The sequence below is a fragment of the Microcaecilia unicolor genome, chromosome 3 (genome assembly GCF_901765095.1).
Source record: "Microcaecilia unicolor chromosome 3, aMicUni1.1, whole genome shotgun sequence".
In the NCBI taxonomy this organism is placed as follows: domain Eukaryota; kingdom Metazoa; phylum Chordata; class Amphibia; order Gymnophiona; family Siphonopidae; genus Microcaecilia; species Microcaecilia unicolor.
The window spans coordinates 400776858-400798947 of NC_044033.1; the positions used below are offsets into that span (position 1 = coordinate 400776858).

General features: G+C 41.3%; 1 protein-coding gene across 1 annotated transcript in view; it reads right to left on the reverse strand.

The window, feature by feature from the left end:
* Positions 1-22090, reverse strand: part of LOC115464776 (cysteine-rich venom protein TEL1-like) — an 81211-nt gene that overhangs the window by 14426 nt on the left and 44695 nt on the right. The window contains exons 4-6 of the mRNA XM_030195130.1: positions 19243-19333; positions 15455-15600; positions 6036-6130 (exon numbers count right to left, since the gene is read on the reverse strand). Coding sequence (XP_030050990.1) covers positions 6036-6130; positions 15455-15600; positions 19243-19333 — 332 coding nt within the window. The remainder of the gene's footprint in view (positions 1-6035; positions 6131-15454; positions 15601-19242; positions 19334-22090) is intronic.

Consider the following 22090-nt stretch of genomic DNA (forward strand, 5'->3'; position numbering starts at 1 on the left):
ATGTAGAGAGCACCAACCTCCAAAAGTGTGAGATCATAGGATAATGCCAAAACATATGTCTCAATGTCAGCATAGGTCTATCACACTTAGGACAAACATCCGCAACTGTAGCTCTGAAAGCCTGGTGTAGAGATATATGTAGCCTCAGAGCAAATTTGTATAGTAATTCTTTCAACAGCATTGATTCTTCATTTTGTGGATCACCAACACAAAATGGTTGAGCTGTTCTGTAGAAAAGGTGCAACTGAGATCTCTGGACCACCCTGTCACCAGGCCAGCACAATCTAAATCAGGGGTGGTGTCCTTTAGATACTGATGAAGAAATGTAAGGGGGCACTCGTTGTTGCGAGCCAAATGTGTATGCTTCAGACAAAGTCTGTTGAACATCCTCAGTAAGGTCTGTTCATTCCAACAAGGAGATGTGAGTACCACAGTTGCAGGTGAGCAAAGTAGTGGGAATCCGGCAGCTGATGATCTTGTTGCAAAGTGATGAAAGATTTCATCTGGCCTTCTTCAGTAACTATCAGGCTCATTTTCAAAAGAGAAACACATTCAAAAAGTGACATAAATCTGAATTTGGTCGTTTATCTCATAAAGACGTCCACATCTGTATTTTCAAAACCTATTTTTAGATGTCTTTCTCTGAAGTCCATCAAAAGGACATCTAAATCTCAAGGGGGCGTGCCAGAGGTGTGTTCAAGGTGGGACTTAGGCATCTTTCAGCCATAATGGAACAAAACAAAAACGTCCAAGACTAAAACTTGGACGTTTTGAGCTAGACCTGTTTTTATAACAAATAGCTGCAGTGGGAATTGAATCCACTTCCCCAGGATCAAGGTCTACTGCACTAACCACTAAGCTACTCCTCTACTCTACTGAAGAAATGCCCCAAATGACCAGATGACAACTGGAGAGAATCGGGGATCACCTCCCCTTACTCTCCAAAATCACAAAACATTTTTCCAAACAGCATTTTTAAAAGCAAAAGGTAGACCTTTTTTTGTAGAAAATAACCTTTCCTGTTCTGATTTTGGACATTTTACAAAAAAAAATGTCAAAATTCAGACTTAGATGTCATATCCAAAAATGCCCCTTGTGTATTTGACTTGCCCAAAGTCACAAGGAGCAGCAGTGGGAATTAAACCCATGTTGCCAGGATCAAAGGCCACAGCACTAACCATAAAGCCACTCCTCCTTTGTTTTGGACATCTTGCATTTGGACGTCTTTTGTTCGAAAATGGACCAAAAAAAAGGAAATCCAAATCACAAAACGTCAAAATTACAAGATGTCCATAGCATTTTCGAACACAAAAGATAGACATCTATCTTTTTCAAAAATGACATTCTTTCCTGTGATTTAGATGTTCTATCAAAAATGTCCCTCTATTTGTGCTTTATAAAACATAGTAACATACTAGATGATGGCAGAAAAAGACCTGCACGGTCCATCCAGTCTGCCGAACAAGATAAACTCATATGTGCTACGTTTTGTGTATACCTTACCTTGATTTGTATCTGCCATTGTCAGGGCACAGACCGTATAGGTCTGCCCAGCACTAGCCCCACCTCCCAACCACCAGCCCCGCCTCCCCCCATCGGCTCTACTACTACTACACAACATTTCCAAGGCGCTACCAGACTCACGCAGTGCTATACTGCCACCCAATCCCGGCTAAGCTTCTGAGGATCCCTTCCTTCTGAAGGTATACTAAATACCTTCCTTCTGAAGGTATACTAAATACCTTGATGAGTCCATCTGGTAAAAACACTGGGTCCCTGTCCAGGTGGGAATATAGAGTTGTCACTGAGGCTGAGAATTGGTGCTGTCTACACACCCAGTGCCAAACTGCTCAAGAGGACTTAAGCATGGGGTAGTGCTGAAAGGTATGTGGAGGCAGTTTGATAGATGTGTTAAGAATATGAGTAAAATGCACCCCAGGAAGCAGGCCTGTCACTAAAGAAGTGGGGAAAAAATGCTCTGTGCCCTTATACCAGTCCTTGATATGCTGCATGCCACTGGCTACTGTCTAATATTGAATATTCAGCAGGCCCATACCTCTATGTGCCATAGGGGCTTGAATCAGGGCCAGTGGCAGGCAAGGTTTCATACCAACCCATGGATATGTTTGTAAGATTCTGGTAAGTTACCATTCCTCCCTATCTCTCAAGTATAAAGGCAGCATTTGAAAATGCCACCTGGGGGGCTAGGAGTATGCTAAAGAGGTGGAATGCCCCCTTAAAGAAGGGTGGGTAAGCCTGCCAGCATTGTAAGATGTTAATAGTGTAAAGCGTAGACAGATCTATCAGCAGAAGAACCACTAAATATTGTAAAGCAACATCCTCCCACTGAAGAGGAAACTGTCCCCTCCAATGGTGATGCACCTTCAAGGAGAGAGATAACGCCTTTGACTCAGCATAATTAAGGGAAAAGACTGAGAAGCTACCAAAATGTTCCAGGAGAGACAATAACTGGGGTAGAGACTCTCGCTGGGAAGTTAGCAACACCAGATTATTGTCAACATATTGCAATGTCTTAATAGTATGACTGTGCAGATCATGACCTGGTATTGTTGGAGAAAGGTTAAAACACACGCAAGAGTGGCTCTATGGATAAATCAAAAGAGGTGAAAGGGGGCAAGCCTGGAGCATCCCATGATAAATAGGAAAAGTGGAGGTATGTCCACCATTTACTAGTAGTTGAACTTGGGGACCTTGATAAAGTATGTACTGCTTTGAAAAACCATCCCTGACTCCACACCTGGTCCAGCACCCAAAAAAGATGTTGCCAATGAACCTGCTCAAATGCTTTGGCAGTGTCTAGACTCACCAAAATTGCTGGAATATCATGTGCCTGACAGTGTGACATAGCCAAAAGCATTTGACGCGTGTTTAGAACTGACTGCCTGACCTGAACAAAACCCACCTGTGCTGAACTAATTAGTAGTCATCACCCGTGCCAACAAAAAGACATCAATGTTGATTAAAGAAGCGGGGTGATAAGAATCTGCATTCTCACGTGGTTTCCCTGTTTAGGAATTAAAGTTAATGCAACATTTTCATGAAGGGGGAAGGCACCCATATCAACTACTGATTGATGATCGGACAAGAGGGGGCCAATGACCTGCTGCTGCAGAAGCTTATAGTACTCTCCCAAAAAAGCCATCTGCCCCAGGTGCGGAACAAGGCTTTAATTTCTTAATAGCCTGTTGAAACTCCTTGGCCTGCTAAGGGGCATTAAGCTCCTGGCTATCAGAGTCTGATAACCAAGGAAGTCCTGCCCTATCCAAGAAATCCCCAACAACCTGAATGTCCCCTGCAGGGTGACCCACATAAAGAGCTTGAAAGTAGTCACAAAGTTGTTCTATATGGTCAGGCTAATTCACCATGTGTCCAGTACAATCCTAGTGCATCCCAATTGCATGAGAACCTCCCCAAGATTTGACTATGCGGGCCAACATTTTACCGGTTTTATTACCATAAGTGTGAAACTTCTTTGGGTTTGTTCGTTTATGAGAGAGTTTAGTGTTGCCTGTGCAGAGAGAAAAATGTCTTTTGTTTGGGGGTATGGGGCCTGTACATAGTCCTGCTGAACCTCCATATTTCAAATACCCACCACTAGCTTTTTGCACCTAGCTGCAATGTATGCTATTTTTTTGTCATGCATCACTGCCTAAGCAGTACTCTAAAAGAGTTCAGGGTGATCAACATGTTGCTTGTTATCAGATAAAAAATTTTCCCATCGGGAAATTAAAAGAGTTTGAAAATCTTTGCTTTGAGCTAAATAAACTATAAAACACCACTCCGAGACTAAATGGTTGGAGGAGGATGTCTTGAGATCAATCCACACAGATGAGTGATCTGAAATCGATTCGGGGCCTATAACCGCCTCCATCACCAATGGAAACAAAGTAGAAGAGACAAGAATGTAATCTAGCCGTGACAGAAAATTGTGAGCCCGAGATCTGTGGGTGTAATCTAACTCAGTAGGGTGCAGCTAGCGCCAGGCGTCCACCAGTGGTAGGGATATACTAAAATAAGAAAGTACCTCAAGACCCGGCTGGGAGGTCCCTTGCCAAGTTGCAACAGTGCAACTTAAGTTTTGGTATCCATGGACAGTAAGCGCATGTCTTTAACACATGCAATGTCTGCTCCCCACCGCCGCAATGTAATCAATATCTTTGTGTGCTTTATTGGGGAGGAAATACCTCCCACATTCCATTTAACTATTCTACAGCTCGAAGCACACAGTACAATGATGTGGAAGATATAACAGCAAGTCTATAAGTATCAGAAAAAAAAAGAGCCTCCGGTCCAACAATGCTGATTCCGGTGTCCAACCTACATACCAAAATGAAATGAGGAGTCATCTTCCCACCCACCTCTAACCACCAACCATGTCACCCATGTCTGGAATGAGAGCCATTGACCCAACTCCCCAACCCTTTAATACCAAACAGTAACAGAGGGCTTGCCTATCTCAGGTCCAAACACTGGGAGAGAAAAGCCAATCACGTTATCAATGCATCTTCCATCCAACCCTGAATTACACAAACATCATTGCATTCAGTTATAACAGGCCCAAATCTTGAACTCAGTCCTCTACTAAGGAGTCCCGGAGTACTCAATGCAGAGAGTGATACAACCACTGGGTATTTTCATCAATCAGTCAGTCGAGTGCTCTGTGGAATTAAGCCGGTCTTATGTTTCTTGAATTGTGGTAGTTTCCAGCTACCATCCACAAACACCTTTAACTGTGTTGGGTAGAAAAGCATAAAGCGGTGGTTTCTTTCAAAGAGCGAAGTATATATGAGGGTGAATGCCTTCCGGTGCACAGTTAGTGCTATGGAGTAATCTTGAAAGATCTGGATTAAGTGATCTTCACAACACCATCCCTGTTCTGCTTGTACAACCTCAGTAAAGCAGATTTTCTGGCATAGCTGTGGAATTTCTCTAAGATAGAACAAGGACATACCACTTCTTCTCTGCGACAGCCCAGTTATGTACATACTCCAGGCAGTATGATTGCTCACCACATGGCATGGGAAACTAGGCTGCCAGACAGTCCTCCAGGTCTTCCACCAGTGAGCCTCTGGAAGGGACCCCGGAAACCCAATGAAACAAATCTTGTTTCTTCATGAGCGGTTCTCTAAATCATCCAGTTTTTTAGTATGTTCCTTCACCTGGTGGATGAGCACTTCCAAATCGTGCTGGTAAGTATTGACTGTATCCTCTAAGTCAGAAACGTGCACCTCCAGCTTACCCGTGCACATTGAAACCTCCAAAGAGTAGTTATTGAATTGAAGCTATTTGTTCTGAGAGCTGATGTAAGTACGGCTGCATTGCTTTTACCAATGCTGAAGTAATGTCCGCATTTAAACCCGGTGAGGGTGGAAGTGAGGCTGCATATGATCTGTGCCTCTTCTTGGTGCTCTACTGGCCATTTTGTCTGCTACTCGCACCACAAATCTGTCCATACAGGGAAGGCACTGGTCCACGATGAATTTCTGCAAGGTTCTGACATCAAGAAACTGAAAGGAGGTGAGTTTCAGAGGGGCCTCTGAGCAGCCTCACGTCCTGCACTGCTCACTGCACAAGATCTCATATATCTATAGATATAGTTATAGATATATATGCATACACACAGATGTAAAAAGTCAGCATTAAAAATGTAAAGATTTTCACATTCATTGCACTCTCCCCTTTATGTGTTGGGTTGGGCTGTGGAATATCCTGTCTCTGCACATTTCCTAATTTTTAAGTTGTATATTTTTTGAGAAAATAAAAGTAGTTCATTAACAATCTGGATGAAGAATATAGATTTCACTTGAAAAGTAGCATGAAAGTGTTTATGTTTACATGTGTGTGTGTGTGTGTGTGTATAGATAGATAGATAGATAGATAGATAGATAGATAGAGATATTAGGTTGAATTTGAAAAAATTGGTACATGTATCACTGTGTACAAATGCTGCAATTCATCTTTAAAAAAAAGAACCAATAAACAATGATATTATATAAAATAAAATATGTACATACGCTTCAAAGTACTGGCAGACATAGAAGCCTTGATATGTTGCATCTGGACAGTAGGCAATAGCACATCCAAGTTCATAGGAATGGTCCCAAACCACCTAGATGTGCAAAAGCAGAACAATATTTCAAATAGGTTGGAAAATGCCTTTTAAACTGCATGATCAACCATTTATCCAGCTGTTGTATATTACAACCTTTTTAAACTAATTGCATGAAAGGTTTTGAAATCTTGTCAGCGGTGCTGAAAGAAGTTTGTCTATGCTGCCAGAAAGCTAAAGATAGTAAGAAAAGTATCTTTGTAAAAACATATTTTCCCATAATACATGTTTTAAAATCAAATCAAAAGTAAATGTGTGCCCTTATTTTCAATTCAATTCAAATTCAGTTCAAATCAATTCTTATATATGTTAATATCCCCTTTCCAGGGTTCAGTGCGGTTTACATTCTAGGTGAGACAAAAGCAAATAGTGTTAGTGTGAGGTATGAGAAACATTAGATACCATTGGTGTAATGCATGAGACTTGGTCATCAGTTTGTGGTGTACCTCAGGGATCTCCTTTACCTACGATCCTCTTCAATCTTATGATGATCCCCTTAGCTAAATCCCTGTCCAGTCATGGTCTCAACCCTTTCATCTATGCTGATGATGTCACCATATTCATCCCTTTCAAATCCAATCTATCAGAAATCTCTGACAAAATAACTACTGGCATGAACATCTTAACCTCTTGGGCCAACACCTTCATGATGAAACTGAACAAAGAGAAAACACAATGCCTAATCCTCTCATCCCAACACTCTTCACTCCTCCCAACTACTCTTAGTACCCCTGACATCACAATCCCTATATCCAACAACCTGAAAATTCTTGGAGTGACACTAGATAAGCATCTTTCACTTGATACTCACGCAAAATCCACTACGAAGAAAATGTTCAACATGATGTTGATATTGAAACGCATTAAACCTTATCTCCCCCTGAAAACATTTTGCAACTTGGTACAATCCACCGTACTTACCCATGTGGACTACTGCAACAGTATTTTTATAGGCTGTAAGGCCCAAATCTTGAAAAATTTCCAGACTGCCCAAAACACCGCAGTCAGACTCATTTTTGGTAAATCACGATTTGAGAGTGCATCACCCCTTCGTGAAAAGCTTCATAGGCTCCCTATTAAAGAACAAATAAACTTCAAGGTTCATACACTGATTCACAAGATCATCCATGGAGAATCTTCGAGTTACATTACCAACTTGATCGACCTACCCACCAGAAACACTTCTGAGTCCTTTCGGAATTACTTCAACCTGCACTACCCTAGCTGCAAAGGGCTCAAGTATAAATCCTTGTATGATTCCAACTTCTCCTTCAAAGGCAGTCTACTCTGGAATGTCCTACCCAGACCCATTCACTCTATTAAAATCCACCTATCCTTCAGAAAATCGCTGAAAATCCATCTATTCAAGAAAGCTTATCCAAATGCCATAACCTAACCCTACGAATCCACCTATTTATCACCTGATCCTACGACAACGGCAATGATTAAGACTATGCCTCCTCCAATTTTTTTCCCTATGTTCACCTGACCCTTTCCCTTGATTATCTCAATCTAACCTAAAACCAGCACCTCTTTATACCTCCTCTACTCCCTCTCCCTTATTATATTACCTATCCACACTTCCCCATTACTATGCTAAGCTTAGCCTGTTTTCTCTACACTATACTTTGTATTCCTATTACTATGTAAGCCGCATTGAACCTGCTATGAGTGGGAAAGTGCGGGGTACAAGTGTAGCAAATAAATAAATAAATAAAAACATTAAGGAAAGGATAATGGATGACACTAACATAGAGGGGCATGATCGAACAGCGCCAGCCAAATAGATGGCCAGCCATCTATTTGGCCGGCGCTGAAACAAGCAGTCCCGAACCGTATTATCGAAAAAGATGGCCGGCCCATCCATATCTATTCAGTCACAATCAGGGTGTAGACCGTAAAAGTCTGCCCAGCACTGGTTTTGCTTCCCAATTACCGGTGTCACCTAATCTCTACTAGGATTCCGTGGATCCATTCCTTCTAAACAGGATTCCTTTGTATTTATCCCATGCATGCTTGAATTCCATTACTTTTTTCATCTCCACCACCTCCCGTGGGAGGGCATTCCACATATCCACCACCCTCTCTGTGAAAAAATACTTCCTGACATTACTCATAAGTCTGCCCCCCCTTCAACCTCAATTCATGTCCTCTAGTTCTACCACCTTTACGTCTCTGGAAAAGGTTTGTTTGCAGATTAACACCTTTCAAATAGTTGAACGTCTGCATCATGTCACCCCTGTTTCTGTTGGATTATTTGTAGTAAATAATTAGCAGATTTTAGTACACACAGCTTCAGCTTTAGAAATGTTAATTTCTTTCTTCATCTCTCTCTCATTCACCCCTGAATAATTCACTGCTGAGTCACTTTAAAGTTGAAGTAACAAAACATCTGTTTACTCACAGTTTGTAGTTAGATTATAATCAGACAGGCTTATATATACATATTACTATACATTTGTATTATCAGCTCTTTCCATGTGCTTAGATGGTAATGGATGCTCACACCACCATAGATCCTCTCAGGTTAGGAGAGATCATGAGCTCCATGTGCTCCATGTGCCGCATGTGCTGCATCTAACCCCCACAGGAAGTTGCATAGCTGTGTGACCTCTCTAAGTAATTCACATCAGAGGTCACAGAGTAATCACAGAGAAATAATAGGTGACAGGCAATGCATGCAAAATACAATACATTCCAACAAACCCCTTCTCATGCATAACTGTCATGCAATTATTTATTCATACAAAGTCCAAGCTTTATACGCAGATTCACAAAATGTTCTCTGGGTAACGGTTTGGTCATGATGTCAGCTGTCATCTCACTGGTGTGACAATAGTGTAGACTGATGACCCCTTCTTTCGCCAACTCTCGCACGTTGTGGTATTTCGTTGCGATGTGCTTGGTGCGTGACTGAACCTTGTCATTCTGTGACAGTCGGATGCAGCTCTGATTATCTTCCATTATCTGGATTGGTCTCTTTTCAGCTATTCCGAAATCCAGCAAAAGTTTTTCAATCCACATCAGTTCTCTGCACGCTTCCGATACAGCCACGTATTCAGCTTCTGTAGAAGACAGACTCACAATACTTTGTTTATGACTGGCCCATGAAATTTGTACATTTCCATACATAAACACATATCCACTTGTGGATTTATAATCAGAATGATCCCCTGCCCAATCTGAATCACAGTAACATATTAGTTTTGGATTACTATTGGCTGAAATCTTTAATTTACAATCAATGGTACCCTTTAAATACCTTACCATCCTTTTAACTGCAGTCCAATCTGATTTGGTAGGTGAGCTGACCCTTCTGCTCAAAATTCCTACTGCATTTGCTATATCAGCCCTGTATGTGGTAGCTAGATATAAAAGCTTACCTATGGCTGATCTATATTGGATGTTATCTGGTAAAGGTTCTCTTACTGTTTCATCCTTCAGAAAATCAGTGATCATGGGAGTGCTTACAACTTGGGCATCTTGCATACCTAAACTTTCAATAAGCTCATTTATTTTCTGCTTCTGGCTTAGAAGATAAGAACCATCATTTTGTTTCTCAATTTCTATACCAAGATAGTATGACACATTACCAAGTTCTTTTATCTCAACATTGAGGTTTAAACACTTTACAATGTCCTTGTACTCTTGCTCACTTTTGCTTGCAATGAGCAGATCATCAACAAAAGCTAAAATGTATGCATATTGTCCATTTGTGCACCTAGTGTACAAGCATTTATCTGCTTCACCTTGCTTAAATCCTAAATTTGTCAATATTTCATGCAATTTTTCATTCCAACATTTTGCACTTTGCTTTAATCCATAAAGACCTTTGTTTAATTTACACACTAGCTGTCTTTGTTTTGTATTTATGAAACCTGTTGGCTGTTCCATGTACAAGTCTTCAGTTATATCTCCGTGAAGAAACGCTGTTTTCACATCAATGTGTTTGACTTGCATGCCTTTTGAGACTGCAATGCTCAGAAGTGTTCTTATTGTCGTGTGTTTCACTACAGGTGCAAACACTTCATCAAAATCTTCTCCATATTTTTGAAGATATCCCTTTGCCACTAATCTGGCTTTATACCTTTCCACTTTTCCTTGTGCATTCCTTTTTAACTTGAATACCCATTTGCATCCTATAGCTTTCTTGCCAGGAGGTAATTTTGTAAGAATCCAAGTATTATTTTTATCCAATGCATCAATTTCTTCTTGTGCAGCTTTATGCCATTCAGCAGCTTCTTCTGCTGGCATTTTCTCAATCTCATCCCATGTTAAGGGCTCTTGAGCTTCTGCTGACTTTGTTAGGTAAGACAGTCTTGGGGGTGGAACACCTTTGTTTTCCCTGGATGAGCGTCTGACAACAGGTTGGTCTGACCTTTCCGCATCCTCTAAATCTGAGAGTTCTTCTCCAATTGATTCCCCTTCTCCAACTGTACTGTCTTCTTCAATGATCCTTTCTGTGTCTGCTTCCTCTGTCTGTTCCTCGTTAGATACAGATGAGTTGCTTTCAGACATCTGCCTTGGTATGGCATTTATATACACTGGCATGTCTATTATGGTTCTAGTTTCATATTCTGGATGATAAGGCTCATCTGGGATAATCCAGCCTTTATCAACCCTTTTGTTTTCATCAAAATATGTAACATGTCTTATGCCAACAATGCCAGTTTTCAGATTCAAAATTCTATATCCTTTGTGTCCTGGAGCATAGCCAACTAAAATGCCCCTTTCTGTTGTGGAATCCAGCTTATGCCTTCTTTGCTTTGGTACATGAGCATATGCTGTACTTCCAAATGTTCTTATGTGTGACAGGTTTGGCTTCCTACCATGCCATGTCTCATGTGGTGTGCGCTCAGCGCCTTTAGTTGGCATTCTGTTTTGTAGGTACACTGCTGTGAGAATGGCTTCCCCCCATAGTCTTTTAGGGAGATTGCTATCTGACAGCATACATCTGGTCATTTCCACAAGTGACCTAAATTTTCTCTCTGCAACAGAATTTTGCTCTGGTGTATAAGCTACTGTTGTGATATGTTGAATGCCTTCTTGTTCTAGAAATGTGCGCATGCTTTGTGAAGTGAACTCACCACCATTGTCGGTCTGAAGAACCTTTGGTTTTCTTTCAAATTTATTGCTCACCATGGCTACGTATTTCTTCAGCATGTCTGTGACTTGACTTTTCTCTTTCAGCAAATAGGCCACACAATATCTAGAGAAATCATCCAAGAATATTAGCACAAATCTGTTATTTCCCAATGATGGGATATTAAACGGTCCACATAAGTCACTGTGTATTAAGTCCAGCACTTTATTACTCCTATTTCCTGTGTATGCAGGAAATGAGGGTCTCGCACCCTTTTGAGTAACACAGTCTATGCATTTCTCCATTTTACCAGCATCTGCACTTATCTGAATGCCGGTGGCTAGTTGCTTACTGTAAAGATCCTGGATCACCTTAAAATCACGATGTCCCAGGCGGCGGTGCCAGATTTCCAGACTACATTTACCATCATTCTTCCTTACTTGCGCCATATGTGAGGCTTCACCTGAAATGTTCAGCTTATAAACATCATTATGCATAAAAGCTTCAGCATACACTTCATCATTTTTAGAGATTGTGCACTTACTTTTTTCAAAATGAATCGCAAATCCCTTCTTATCTAATGTAGATACACTAAGCATATTGCAAACTGCTTGGGGAATATACAAGACATCACTTACAGGAATTTCTTTAACTTCATTAGACACTTTGCATTTTAAGAATGCAATACCTTTTGCTTGGATCTTAGCAGTCCCTGCGTTTGCAGTTTTAAGAATTCCTTCTTCTGGACACATTTCCTGAAAGAAATCTTTACAATTGGTTAAATGGCATGTGCTCCCTGAATCCAAAATCCAAGTACTTTCATTTGAATTATTATTTACCATAGTCAAAGATTTTTCTGCCATTAGAAAGCCCTTGTGTTTATCTTTGTCCTTCATACATTTCCTGGTTTGAAAATTCTTTAGTTCCATTGGCTTAGGTGAGCTAGAGGGAGTGTTTTGTGTTTCCTTACACCATTTAGATACATGTCCCTCCTTTCCACATGAGTAGCAAATCAGCTTGCCCTTGGGTGGAGTTTTCCCATAGCTCCGCCTTCCTCTGTTCTTTGCCAAGAAATTTGTTTCATTTCTCTCTGACTGACTTTGAGAACACATCTCCTCAGAATCATTTATTATGCATTCCTGCCTTAGTTTTGATGTTGCCTGTTCAAAAGATTGCCCTTCAATGGCCTCATTTACAGACCTAAAAACATCAAACTTCTTTGATAGTGAGGTAAAAAGAAATGCTCTTTTCAATGCATCACACATGGGAATTCCAGAAAGTTCTAGCTTTTGAAATGAAGACATAAGATGCATAATGTGATCATTACATTTACTTTTATCCCTTAATTTGGTTTCATTCAACTCTGCCAACCAAATTGGTTGCTGCTTTGCATATGTAGTTGCATACATAGTTCTCAGTTTATATAAAATGTCCTTTGGTGTATCTTTTCCCTCCACTAATATGGCTTGTTTCTCTGAGAGAGCTTCCAAAAGCATGCACTTCACATAATAGTTTGCATTGTCCCATTCAGCCATATTTTCAGCTGTTCTGTCTTGGTCTAAGCATATATTTAATCTTTTTGCTCGAAGGAGACATATGAATCTTAGTTCCCACTGCCGATAATTAAACTCAGTTAATCTAGGCACCTTGAGAGAATAGAACAATGGTGAATTTCTTCCCTCAGCCATTTTCTTAGCCTTCTGTCTGCTGTGTGGGGGGAGAGAGAGACAGACTGAATCTTTCCTTTAAAACTTAAGAGAAAAATGTGGCCTTTTTTTCTGCCTGGTAATATTTCTCTTCTTTTTCAATTCCTGAGCCCTGGGCCCATAACCCTTTTGTTGGATTATTTGTAGTAAATAATTAGCAGATTTTAGTACACACAGCTTCAGCTTTAGAAATGTTAATTTCTTTCTTCATCTCTCTCTCATTCACCCCTGAATAATTCACTGCTGAGTCACTTTAAAGTTGAAGTAACAAAACATCTGTTTACTCACAGTTTGTAGTTAGATTATAATCAGACAGGCTTATATATACATATTACTATACATTTGTATTATCAGCTCTTTCCATGTGCTTAGATGGTAATGGATGCTCACACCACCATAGATCCTCTCAGGTTAGGAGAGATCATGAGCTCCATGTGCTCCATGTGCTGCATGTGCTGCATCTAACCCCCACAGGAAGTTGCATAGCTGTGTGACCTCTCTAAGTAATTCACATCAGAGGTCACAGAGTAATCACAGAGAAATAATAGGTGACAGGCAATGCATGCAAAATACAATACATTCCAACAGTTTCTCCTTTCCTTCAAGGTATACATGTTCAGGTCAGCAAGTCAGCAATGGATTGTTTCGAAGTAGATTTTGGGAAGAGAAAGGTTTTTGGCCTCTTCCTGAAGTTGAGGTAGCTGTTTTCTGTTCTGATGGGATTAGGTAGAGAGTCCATATTTTGACTCCAAGAACAGAGACTAGAGAGCTGAAAATCTTTGATTTTGAATTGTCTTTTGAAACGGTGATGCTAGCATCAGTTGTTGTTTCAGTCTGTTAGACTGGACCAAATGTCGTGAAGTGGTCGTAGTCAGCAGTTCAGAGGTGAAGCCCTGTAGGATTTGAAAATCTAAACAGGCAGCTTTGAACCTGAGTCTTTCTGCTATGGGAAGCCAGTGCAATTTGTTTAGATGAGTTGAAACACTAATATATCTATTCAATCTGTATATAAGTCTAGCAGCTGTGTTCAGTATGATTTGCAATTGTTTTCTGATATTGACACTTAACACCAAGAAATTGAACGTTACAGTGAGGTAGGACTAACATTTGACAACTTGCCCCCTAGTGGTAGTAATGTGAGACTACTGCTAAGGCTAAATGGCGCCATTTTGCACCTAGATCCGTGCAGAGCAGGAACAACTGGGGATCACTCCTGCCTATGACACTAAATACTAGGAAAATCCTCTTGGGAAGGAGGTAGATTTTCACTGGAGGTGAGAAGTTTGACTGCGGAGAATTGGGTCCATGTAAGGAAGGAAATATAAGGTCAGATCCAAACTGGTACTATTTTGTCTCAAATAACACAGCTTGCAAAGTTCACTGCAAGTTGTGTTATTTGATTTTCATAATAATGAGATGGTCTACATTGATTTGCATCTCATTATTTGCTAATACATATTGTACTACTACTAATTATCATTTTGATAGCACTACTAGATGTACACAGCGCTGTACACATTATCCCCTGGACTCTATATATGGTGCTAAAATATACATGCCGAATTTGGCATGTGATCCTGAGATGTGTGTGCATTTTAATTGCTTAACGAGCCACTTAATACCAATATTTGAATGCTAACAATAAATTATTGGCATTAATTGGCCTCAAATGGGAGTTGCACAGCTGTGTGCTATTCTAAAACGGTGCACAACCCAACATGGATATTCTCACAAGATGCACAGTGTTATAGAATTTGGGGGATCTATGCCTAGCTTAGGTGCCAGTATGCACACCAGGTTTTAGTTGGTGTAAATCCTTATGACTAAAGTTTGGTGCAGGAATTGGCTGTAAGTGTTATTTTAGAAACAACATGCAACAGAGCATCATTTATGGAATAACACTGTCAATTTTTGTTTGTTTATGTCATTTTTCCAGCACCATTTACTGAATCTAGTCCTATATACAGGCACTTTCCTTATCCCTAGTGGGCTCATAATCTAAGTTTTTTTTTTTTTTTGTATCTGGGGCAATGGAGAGTTAAGTGACTTGCCCAGGGTCAGAAGGAGCTGCATTGGGAATCAAACCCAGTTCCTCGGGATTTTAGCTCATTAACATGTGTTATTTTATTGACCCCTCAGGGGCGTAGCTATGGGTGGGCCTGAGTGGGCCCAGGCCCACCTTCTTGACTCAGGCCCTCCCTCCCAGTCCCAGTCTGTGAGCCAACTGCAGCTCTGGTGTTATTCTTGTTTTTACCAGCGCTCCAGCCTCCAGGAAGCAAGCAGCAGCCTCCTGGGGTGCCTCCGCTCTGCTCCATTAATTTATTTTCCTTTATCACTGGTCACGGATGCCTGCCCCCCCCCCCACCCGCAGCCCACGCCTAACGGTCCAGCATTGGGGAGTGAGGGTGTGCGCCTCTGTTCTGTTCTCACATTATACATATATAAGTGCATTATTATTCATGAAAAGGCACCCAATACTTCTAAAAGTCAACATATTAGCTATCATGTCATTGCAGTTTCTTAAGAAGCCAGTACCTGTGTATAATGTCCGGTTACTGCACCTTCCGTTTTGGGACCTTCTCCATAGACAAAATCTTTGTCTTCTGCATACCAGACCTGAGTTGCCATAGACCAAGAGTTGGGAGTTGATGACATGTACAGGTTTTCACCACAAATAAGTCCTTAAAAATAAAAATCATTCAGAAATAAAGGTGATGATTTTTTTCACAAGGTGGAACAATTTCTGCAGATAAAATCTGAGCAGGCTCTTGGTCTGATGTTACAGTTTCAGATTAACATTTGTAATATACAAAACTATTTTTTAATACGTAGGACTGACAATCCTGTGCCTGGTATGAAAGAGATGCATGAGCACTTTGTTTCAGAAAATATGAAAGGATACGTTGATTCCTGCAATGAAGCCCAAAAGCCCAGGTGACTTCTGTACTATTATTATTCAGATCAATAGTTAGCTGCTGCAGTGATCATGATTTTTAAATACCTGCTGTGGTGTTTTAAAAAAACGTTTATACTCAGTGCTATTATAACAGTGGTATTTCCTAAAAATATGTAGGTCAGGAGGAACAAGGTTCAGATTTATTATATGTTTAGGGTATGGATATTTCAGATCTAACTGCTTTTTTTTTTTTTTGGAAACTATTCAGGGTGATTTTCCAGAACATTCAACCCTTCTAGTCTATTTTTCCTTAGAAACTGATAAAACTTTGGTATTGAAAAATTATTGTAGGGAAACAAAAGTTTATTTTCTGTGGAGGAAAAACACAGATTTTTCCATATGTTTCCAGAGCTACACAGGTTAGACGTAAACAATTTCTAAATTTTAAGCCTAAGGTTTTGGCTCTGAGAGCTACATTTTTTTAAATGTCCTTTTAAGTGTATTGCTAACTTTTCAGATGTTATGTTTTCTTGGACCCAGATCAGCTAGAAAGACTATTAATAGATAGGGAAAACAAATGATGTGATCATAGGTGGAGAAATGTTAGATCGCCTTTGTTTAGAACAGGTTATATTATGGCATATGTCTTTATTTCTTAGGTTTATTTTCATGTTCAATGTTGCTTCTCCTTCCGTGATGTGGCTGTAATTGATTGCTTGATGCAGTGCTTATTGTACTGATATTGTAAAATTGAAATGTAAAAATTGGTGATATTCCACTGCTGTACATATTGATAAGCAGTTTAATTACAGACATATTTTTTCTGGGATAAATTCAACTGCTTAACTATACTGATAACAAGAAACATCTATAACTGGGATCCACTTGTGTGTGGTTAATGAGAATAAAACCAGTTAGTAGAGAGAGAGAGAGAGAGAGAGAGAGAGAGAAAAGCAAGCATTATTAACTAGTTGCCTATAGTGTACAACCCTTTTCCCATAGTTTTAAACTGAAACCTTTTCTAGAGGTAGAAATTTAACAGCCAAAAACTCTTGTTCTAAAAGGCAGTTATTTTCTGTTATTTAGCTACTGGAGAGGTAGCACATCCAGCGACCTCAATTAAGTGCTAACTAAGATGTGGAGAAGTAGAATATTTGCATAGGTTGCTGAGTTAGCTTCAAAGAGCCTGTTTTAAAAAGGTTTCTTAGATTCAAAACTATATAAAGAGGAAAGGTCCCACTGAACTTTCTTTCTGAGAAGTTCTGAGAGAAGTGGACATTTCTCAGGTAAGTGAAAACTATTTTGCTTTGTGCTTTGGGAACTTAAAGATTGGGGTTTAAAGGAGGAATTGTAGGTTAGTAATAGGCAAAATAAAAATATAAAAATGCAAATTTTATCAAATTATCTCCATAGTCTTTTCCCCTTAGTTTTAAAAACTTGTACCACAGCATTAACAGGTAGACTCTAGCAGGCACTGCAGGATCTAGTTTAGTCTTCCCACCCACCCTCCCCAACACCCGCCCACCCCTAGGACATTTATAGTCTGTTATTGTAATTAGGGTAAAAAGCAAGGAGTGCTCTTACAGAGTTTTAAATACATTTCATTACTATCTAAGATGAAAACACTAAATAAATCATACAATATACTATCCAGCTTATAATCGAAAGACAAAAACGCCTATATTGCGACCTAAATCGGGAGATGGGCGTTTATCTCCCAAAAACGAATAACGCGGTATAATCGAAAGCCAAACTTGGACGTTTTCAACTGCACTCCATCGCGGAAGCGTACAAAGTTGACGGGGGCATGTCGAAGGCATGGTGAAGGCGGAACTGGGGCGTAGTTATCGGCCGATCAGAGATGGGCGCCTTTCGCCGATAATGGAAAACAAATATGCGTTTTTAGCGAGAATTTAGGGCACTTTTCCTGGACCCTGTTTTTCCACGAATAAGGCCCCAAAAAGTGCCCTAAATGACCAGATAACCACTGGAGGGAATCGGGGATGACCTCCCCTGACTCCCCCAGTGGTCACAAACCCCCTCCCACCACAAAATATGCCATTTCACAACTGTTTATTTTCACCCTCAAATGTCATACCCACCTCCCTGGCAGCAGTATGCAGGTCACTGGAGCAGTTATTAGGGGGTGCAGTGGACTTCAGGCAGGTGGACCCAGGACCATCCCTCCCCTACCTGTTACAATTGTGCTGCTTAATGCTTATTAGTCGTCCAACCCCCAAAACCCACTGTACCCACATGTAGGTGCCCCCCTTCACCCCTTAGGGCTATAGTAATGGTGTAGACTTGTGGGCAGTGGGTTTTGAGGGGGATTTGGGGGGCTCAACACACAAGGGAAGGGTGCTATGCACCTGGGAGCTCTTTTACCTTTTTTTTTGTTTTTGTAAAAGTGTCCCCTAGGGTGCCCGGTTGGTGTGAGGGGGACCAGTGCACTACAAATCCTGGCCCCTCCCACGAACAAATGCCTTGGATTTATTCGTTTTTGAGCTGGGCGCTTTCATTTTCCATTATCGCTGAAAAACAAAAACGCCCAGCTCACAAATTGTCGAATAAAACATGGACGTCTATTTTTTTCGAAAATACGGTTTGGTCCGCCCCTTCACGGACCCGTTCTCGGAGATAAACGCCCATGGAGATAGACGTTTTCGTTCAATTATGCCCCTCCACATAAACTAAAATACATTTTTATATTAGGCTAATATCCTTAACACTGTAGCAAGTTTTAAATTATTGAAAAACTCAAAAACACTAAGATGGAGTCAGTAGTCCAGCAACGAGAGGGGTGCTATCCAGTCTTTTGCATTGAGTGTCACATGTGTGATTATCTCCCAGTTGGTGAGATGTCATATGTGTGTGCCCGATGCAAAGAGCTCCTAGCTCTCAGAGAACGTGTCTGTTCTCTTGAGGCTAGAGTAGCAGACTTGGTGGAGCTGAGGGAGACAGAGAGGTACATAGAGGGAAGGGACGAGAAATGGCACTTGATATACCGCCTTTCTGAGGTTTTTGCAACTACATTCAAAGCAGTTTACATATATTCAGGTACTTATTTTGTACCAGGGACAATGGAGGGTTAAGTGACTTGCCCAGAGTCATAAGGAGCTGCAGTGGGAATTGAACTCAGTTCCTCAGGATCAAAGTCCACTGCACTAACCACTAGGCTACTCCATTTTATTCCTATGGGCCTTGCTGCAGATAACTCGAGCATTAGCAAACAACCCCTTAAGTCTGTAAGAATATTCAGAAGCATTATCAGGATAGTGTTCCTGAATGTACTGGTCAAGGGGCACTTATCCGGACAGTAAGTGTTACAATCCAGATAAATGCTATGAATATTGATCTGATGGATTCTATGTGGTCTTTCAGTCTATAATGTACTGTAGTAAGTAACAGCTCAGAATAAATTACTTACCATTTATCTGCCTATCGCTACGCTGGCTGTGAGCTTCTGCGCAGGTATCTGCCCAGCGCTGTGCATTCGCTGCAATTGTTGCATTCCATCTCTAAACAAAAAGAAATATATATATATATATATATATATATATATATATATATATATATATATATTATATGTCTTGTTAAAATAAGATTCCAAAATGTTAAGCTACAGTATGATTAGTAACACAGTAACATAGGGGTCCTTTTACTAAGCTGTGGTAAAAAGTGGCCTGTGGTAGTATAGACACGTTTATTGGCTGTGCCAGGACAGTTTTTAACGTATCTACAAAAAATGGCTTTTTTTTAAAGGGTCAGGAAAAGGGCCTGCGTTAAAAATGAAACCAATGCATGCCCAAAACCGGCCTGAGCCCTTAATGCCACCCATAGAGCGGTAAAGGGTTATGCGCTACATGTGCAATGACCGGTCAGTCCGCACCAAGTGCCGATTACCGCTGGAACCGGCGTGCATAGGAAGAAATAAATAAATAATTCACCCAAGCATTATGGGCACATGCCAAAACTGAAATTACCACTGACCTGGCGCTAGTCTCATTTGGGCACGTACCGGATGCGCGTAGAGCCTACTGTGGCTTAGTAAAAGGGTCCCACGGTGACACAGTAAATGACAGCAAAGACCCTCATGGTCCATCCAATCTGCCCAACAATTTGGCCAGAGCCATACCTACCACACTATGCCGGCCCCACTCACCTATGCTTAAACACTGGTTTTCAAGTTTTCACCATGCCAACTTTATTGTAGCCAAACTTGATGGGGGTCTTGGTTATAACCACATATCATCCTCAAGTATTGCTGACAGTATTCATCTTACTAATCAAGATTTCTTCCCCTCTCCCCTGAGCTGCACAGCACCCTCATTCACAGCATGTGACAGTAAAGTGATCTACGACACTGGAGTTGCTGAAGCTTCACCTTTCTTTTGCGATTTGCAGGACACAAACTGTAGAAGTATGTCTAGCTGCGGCCTTAATTTCTTCATGCAGGATTTTGTTAGTTATCTTTCAGTCTTTTGCCATTTGTGGGACACAGACCATAGAAGTCTGTCCGGCTTCGGCCTTAGTTTCCAATACTCTTACTGTCATGACTCTTGGAGCTTGGTAATTAGAAGCCCCAATATCATGGAGCATAACCCTGGCACAGCAATCACCTGAAGTCTCTATTATTTTATGAAGCCTCTTTTATTGAATAAATCACAGATAATTTACTCACAGATAGATGTTCAGGATACAGAGACTTCTTAATCTGGAGGCTGTGGGAGGTGGAGATCTGAAGAGAGGTAGTTGTATTGCAGGGGGAGGGGAAGGTAGTTGAACAGGTAAAAATAGTCCAAAGCTGGGTGACTGGAATGTGCGATATCTCATTTGGAAGAAGATATTCACAGGGTAAAAAACCAGGTTCTTTACAGGGAGTTCTCAGCAGGACAGAGCTGTGTGGAGCCAGATGGTGTTAGCTCCATGTCCCTGGCTATAATGGTGAAAGAAGCCCCGCGTGGCTGAAAGGACAAAGAAGTGGTGGGGCTTCACACAGGGAGGAGCAGATAGAGACCAATGGGGACAGAGCCTGCCATCGGATAGCAAGGGGTAGTCCTAGAGATAGGATGGAAAGGTCATACCTGGCTGACCTCTGAGGACAGATAGTAAGACTGAACAGGAAGACAAAAGAGCCAAGCTTGGCAGAGAGAGAGAGAGAGAGAGAGAGAGAGAGAAGGTCTGAGCAGCCTCACAACCAGTGATAACAGTTCTTACACAGCCAAAACAAGTGTGGTTGCACTGCCTGTGAACTACATTACCCACAGTGCATTGCTCATGTATTTTTCCAGTGGGAAACTGCAGCAATGATAGTCCTTGGGACTGAGAATAACAGTAAAGGCATTACACACATTTTAGGATCACGTTATAAACTAGTGCGAGGCTGTCGGAGGACAGAACACTCCCCGCCTGGTATCGGTAGATACCACTATCCTTATTATCACACTTTATCAAATTAATCGCATGCAAGGTCCATTATTGACATTCAGGCTGTCCATCGGCTGTCACGATCCCAGGCTTCAAACAAACAGTCGCAAACTCTGGAACAATGTGCGTTCTTGACCTATTGTCGTCGAACGGCAGCAGGAGGCAAACCTCCCGAGCAGGACTGGACTAACAAGCTTGGTTTGGCTGGAACCAGTTGCTAGGACGGACTTGACTTAGCAGGAACAGGATTCAAGATGCTGGAACCAGGTTCAGGATAATCGAACAAGCTGGACGGGAACAGGATTCAGGATGCTGGAACAAACTTGGCAGGAACGGGAGCTGAAAGCAAACAAAGCAGAGACGAGCAGGCAGGGGACTGGAGCTGAAGACAACCAGGATAGACACAAGCAAGATACAAAGCTAGCCCTCACAGACAAACAACAGGACTAAGGCTGAAGCTAAGGCAGAGAGGGACTAGAACAAACAAGGCAGGCTAGGCAGGACACAAAACTGACCTACAGAGACAGACAACAGACTAATGCTGAAGCTAAGGTAGAAGAGAACTAGAACAAGCAAGGCTGACTAGGCAGGACACAAATTTGACCTACACAGACAAATAACAGAACTACGGCTGAAGGTTGAACCCAGCACACAAACAGACTGAGAAGAGCAGAGGCAGAAGTGCCCATAGGCACACAGACTATGAACGAGGTAGAAGTGCTACACTTCCTTATAAACAGGACAGAGGCAGGAAATACACAGAACCCAAAGTGAGGCTTGACACACACAGGAGATAAACACGCAGACAGTAGCCAGCACAGCAGCTGACCCTCAGGACAAGGTGTGGA